The sequence below is a fragment of the Triticum urartu genome, chromosome 5A, assembly GCF_056163025.1.
Source record: "Triticum urartu cultivar PI428250 chromosome 5A, HENAU_Tu73, whole genome shotgun sequence".
Lineage (NCBI taxonomy): Eukaryota > Viridiplantae > Streptophyta > Magnoliopsida > Poales > Poaceae > Triticum > Triticum urartu.
The window spans coordinates 649,078,662-649,083,962 of record NC_141877.1 but is presented as its reverse complement, the minus strand read 5'-3'; the positions used below and the strand labels follow the sequence as shown (position 1 = coordinate 649,083,962).

Here is a 5,301-nt window from a genome sequence, read left to right as displayed (position 1 = left end):
CCACGAGCCGGCCCATATACTAATATACTAAAAGGGCACGGCACAACCCGTTAAGTAAGTAAATGTGCCGGCCTCCCCTAAAAAACTGAAAGTAAATGTGCCGGCCATGCCGTGCCAGGCAAGTTTAGACTTGGGCCGGGCCGGGCCGGCCAGGTGCAGGTGCGGGTCTTCGAGCATCTCCCCCAGAGAGAGAGAGAGAGAGATCACTCACCCCCCACCCCCCTCCCTCTCCGCCGCCGCCGCCGCCTCCGCCTCCGCCTCCGCCTCGATTTCGACTCCTTTCCTCTCCACTGCCCCTTCTTATACGGGACGTTCATGAGGCGCCCCCGCCCGGATCCAGCCCCCCGCCGTTCTTCTACCAGTGCTGCTGCTGGCGCCCACGCCGCACTCCCGTGCCGCCCGATGCCCGCTGCCAGCGGTGGTCAACCAGCCGGAGGAAGGTAACCCCTACCCCCAAACTCTATATTTCCTAACCCTAAAAGCCTTAATGAAAATTTAGGTGACTTATAAGCTCGGTTATCTTATCGAGCCTTGCCTATAGTTAGGATGGGCAAACTAGCCCAGCCGAGCTAGGGTTTCGAGGCAAGGCATATTATTGGTTTGGTCCCCTTGCTTCCGACGGCAAGATTTTCATTGTTCTTCGTTTGGATTTTAACTTGACGAGATACATTCATCACTTTGCCATGAGGTTGAGGTTACCAACTTCCCTCGAACTGGCTCAATTATTGATTTGCGTATGACAGCTTCCGGATAGACATATCTATGTATCTATTATTCTGCTTCAAGTGTTTGTTTTCTTTTAGCCAACACGTCAAGTGCTTTGAAGTCTTTGATCAAAATATGTTCAGTGCTTAGTACAAGAGAAGAGGGGATTCAAAAAGGAAAAAACATGACAGGCAACAACAAAAATCTGTTTTCTTAACAAAAATCGTAGTACATCAAGTGATTTGATTAGTGTCATTGAATTTTTTCAAAAGTACCAAGTCTCTGATCAAAATATGCACAGTACTGACAAGAGAAGAGCAGATTAAAAAATTATAGGAAAAAACAGGACACACAAGAGCAGGTCAACAGAAAAATCAGTCATTAGAGCTGATGTTTTAGCTGTAAAAGGAGTATGAAAGCTGCTATGGTCACTGCTAGCTTTTCACTCACCCCCACACTGCCTGCAGCACCTGCACGTCTTGCCATGGCGGTTCCTTGCTTTTGGCAGAAAGCTAGCCCATCAAGGCTAGGTGGGCTATTTCTGTTTGGGCAAAGGATGCAAGCAGCCCCTTAGATTTTTGTATTATCTTAATGCCTTATCGCTAGCAGATCTGTTTTCTTGCTGTCATCTCAGCTAGTTTCTCACTCTCTTTTTAGGTTAGTTGAGGTGTTTGATGTCACTAGGTGTCTTTCTCTGTACACGGCTTTCATTATTGATTCATCAGTTTTGGGCTTTTGCTGTGAAGTTACTTGTATTTTAAGATACCAGGCTAGCTTATATATTATAATTTATTATAATGTCAATGTCAATATAGTGTCCAGTATAATGGTTTTTACAACCATGCTCTACTTGTTGTAAATGACATTGTTTCATCTACTCCAGGGTAGGGAAGATGCAGAAAAGCATGCGCAAGCGAAGAGGCAAGCACATAGGTTGCTTTAACAAAAAGCAAAATGCTAGCAGAACAGAACTTATGCAACGTGAGTCTTCATACTTCTATTGCCCCTGCAAGTATTTTTACACAGCCAAACTGTTGTAGCACTCACAATTGTTTACCTGTACCATGTTTCTTTAATTAACTAGGACCTATCCATCCAGATATTACATTTGAAGATGGATTTGGTAACTTGGTTAAATCCTGTCAAAGTTCCTCGAGTGAACGCACCAAACAGATTGAGTCAGAACTATCAGAAAGTTTTGTCTCCCTTGCTTCATTCGTTGGTAATTAATATTATCATATGCCCATTATTTTCCATTAATTTTCTGAGTACCCCTTCATTGTTGCAACCACTTAATTTTCAACTGACATGTCGTGTTTCTTTAAACAGATGGTACGCATGTGATTAACTCTTTTGAAGAGGAATTTGAGGATAATACCTGGAGCACACTCAGTGAAAATGTTGCTTTAACTATGTCTGAATGTGTCGTCTCACTTGCTTCATTCAATGGTGATTTTTGTTCGTCGTATTCTCGCTTTTATTTTAACTTATTTCCCCGATTATTATTGACCAAATTATGATGTGTGCAGGAAATTCAAGGTGTTTTGCTTGCACAGGCGTATATATAAACTGTAATCCCGTGAGAATCCTTACTACAGCAAGTTTGGTTAAAACTTCTGGCGATGGAAACAAGATTGATGATAACTTGCGGGTTGGTATTGGCAATGCGCATCATTGTTTGTGCCTTTTGTTTGTCCGTTTATGACACTGGTTTAACCTTATCATTGCAGATTGAAGTGCACCTTAATAATAAACAACATGTCACGGGGACATTGAAACATTATGATCTACGCTATAATGTTGCAGTTGTTGAGATCATGGGTTCCTACAGTTCTTGTGCAGTGGATGTGGAAGAGCGTATTTCTTTCACCCCTAATATTGAGGTTTTAGCTGTAGGGCGTCTCTTTGAACGTCCAAAATTAATGGCCTCAAGAGGGGTGTTAATTGACAGAAAAAGCAAACTTGCTTGCGAAGAGCTTGGGATTTCCACTTGTAAAATCACCAAGGTATATGTATATTTTGCCTGCTTGTATGTTTCGCATGTTGCAAAATAATTATTTGTATTAGAAATATGATCAATGGATCATTGAATCTGTGTATTAATTACGCATTACCATTTTTTTGCATCCCGTTTTTCTGGTGTCACTTATGTTTTTCTTTGTTCTATAGGCTGGGATTGGAGGGCCTCTTATTGATGCTTGTGGGAATTTGATTGGCATGAATTTCTTCCATGATGAAGAAACTCCATACCTACCAAGGGAAAAAATTCAGGAAGTCTTGGGATATTTTGATGAACAATGGTATGTCTTAACATTTTTTGTAATGGTATAATGTTGAGATTTGAGGAAGCTCTTTTTGATGCCCTGAGATTTACATGTTGTACATGGTTTCTGTTCCAACAACATCCGCAGTCTTCACAATTTTCCGCGCTCTTTACCATCCCAAGATTCCCAACATTAAGTAGGCATATCTTGCTTGGATATATAGTAGCCCGAAGGCTCAAGTTCTGATCTGCAGCTTACTGAGGCTATGATTCCATGGGCTTATCAATGTTTCTACTCCTATTAGCCTCCTATGTAGGAACTTGAGAACGCAAGAATAGGTAAGAACATGGAATCAGATGCCATGGTTAGTGAAATCCTATGAATCAGATGCTAGAAATCCTACAGGATTAAGTAGTCAAGAATTGATCGATTGAGATATTTGAGTGATCTACGGAACAAGTCTAGGAAATTTAAGGCCTCTTTTGGTTTAGAGGAATTTTGTAAGAATTCTAAAGGGTAGGAATTTTGTAGGGATTTTTTTTTTCCTTTGGAGCCCTTTACTTTGTAAGAATAGGTTCCTATTCCTATGTAGGATAGGAATCAGTACTTCCCATTTTCAAAGGAAAGAAAACATTACTCTAGACCCAATGAAAATTTTCCTATCCTAGTGACATCTTTCCATAGGAACTGAGATACATGTCATCTCACTTATGATAGTTTTCCTATTCCTATGATATTTCCTACCCTATGAACCAAATGAGGCCTAAACGATGATTAAAGTAGAGGGACCAAGGGGGAGTAATGTTGATAAGGAAATGAAGGAACAATATCTGAAATTTTAGAGCTCATTCTGAAAATCCATAGTGCTTAATTTGAAAATCCCATAAGGTTTTCTATGATACTTTTGTTAATGCTATATGTTCCCACAGGCCTAGAGTTGTGAGCTTAAAACCAAGACAACGTTTTTTTCCCTCAAAAAGAAAAAACTTCCTACTCTACAGTATGGTTTGTTCGGAGACGTGTACTTTTTTGTGATAACATTAAGACCCCATTAAGTTGACCCCTCGATGATTAATCTGATTCAGTTATTGATATTAACATTATTTTTTTCCTTTTGATTTTGTAGCATGTCGAATGACAGTTGGTCTGAACCAAGAGATCGTTATTATATACCAGCTTTCTACTCTATACCGTATGGTTTGTTCGGAGATGAGTACTTTGATAACAAAAAGGATGCATATTCTCCGTCTCCGGTTTTGTGTTGAGACTATTTGTTGGTTGTTGTTGCTCCACTCTATGAAGTATGGACCCCGCTTGTTTTTTCTTTTTGCTTGTTAGTCCTTGTGAAGTCGAGACTGCTACATATTCTGAGGCATTTGCACTTAATTGTAGCATATGTGCTTAAAGAATCCTAAGCTAAATCCTTGTTTAGTTATGTGTTCATTTCTGCCATCCCCATTGTATCTCAGATACACATTGTTGTCTCATACTACAAACAAAATAGTCAGCACAGAAAAGTGCTTGGAGTAAAATTTAGGGCAGCAAAAAGTGATTTTCTTTTTGGCACCAAAAAATTGTACATCTTCAACAGCTGCCCTAAAGTAAATTTCTTTGGAAAATGATTAAAAACAACCTACTGATCTTTTCCTCTCCAACCTCACGTGGCTCACGTCAGGCTTCCTACCACTCCCCCAACCTTATCTTCTTTCGGAAGCTACTCCTCCACCGATAATTCAATCTGGAGAGAGCGGCGATTTGGTGCCTGGACTCAGAGGACATGAACAGTACCATGATTTGAAAGGGGGAAAAGTTCAATTTTTTTTTGTGGTGTAGGGCAGCTGTTTTTTAGTCCCAAAAGCCTAAAAACGGTTAGGCCCTAAAATAGGGTGTTATTAGAGATGCTCTAAAGGGCGAAGCTAATGGAGAATAAAACTGTTTTCCTTTCTTTTGGACCATTTCTTTGTTTGTGCGAGAGAATCTCGCACCCTATCTGCAATCAATGCAGATTAATACTGAAAGTACCCTTGTGCACCCGAGCCGAGATGCACCCTCGTAAACAGTAAAATAAAATAAAAATAGTTAAAAAATTAAGAAAGTCTGAAACTTTTTGGAGACAAACTTTGACGAATTCTGAATATGCGTGCTAAATTTCATGAAGAAACAACATTCCGAAAATGCTTCCGTAAAAAAACAAAATTGACACTCCAAAAAGTCTCTTTCTCAGATCATCAAGTTTTTTTTTACGGTACCATTTTTTGGAATGTTTCTTAGCACGCATGTTTAGAACTCCTCAAAGTTTGTCTTCAAAAATTTCAGTTGTTTTTTATTGTTC

General features: G+C 39.9%; 1 protein-coding gene across 2 annotated transcripts; it reads left to right on the top strand.

Annotated features, from left to right (window-relative positions):
- Window positions 1-203: 203 nt before the first annotated feature.
- On the top strand, window positions 204-4,412 carry LOC125507567 (uncharacterized). Of its 2 annotated transcripts, none has more exons than XM_087522234.1 (8): window positions 204-440; window positions 1,589-1,686; window positions 1,805-1,927; window positions 2,035-2,154; window positions 2,235-2,356; window positions 2,436-2,711; window positions 2,875-3,005; window positions 4,096-4,412. In XM_087522234.1, exons 1-8 carry the CDS (start codon window positions 316-318, stop codon window positions 4,232-4,234), a joined length of 1,134 nt encoding a protein of 377 aa, XP_087378360.1. In that variant the 5' UTR covers window positions 204-315; the 3' UTR covers window positions 4,235-4,412. The 2 variants fall into 2 exon arrangements, with proteins under 2 accessions (XP_087378360.1, XP_048528066.2); XM_048672109.2 differs by having other exon boundaries at window positions 1,790-1,927.
- Window positions 4,413-5,301: the final 889 nt, after the last annotated feature.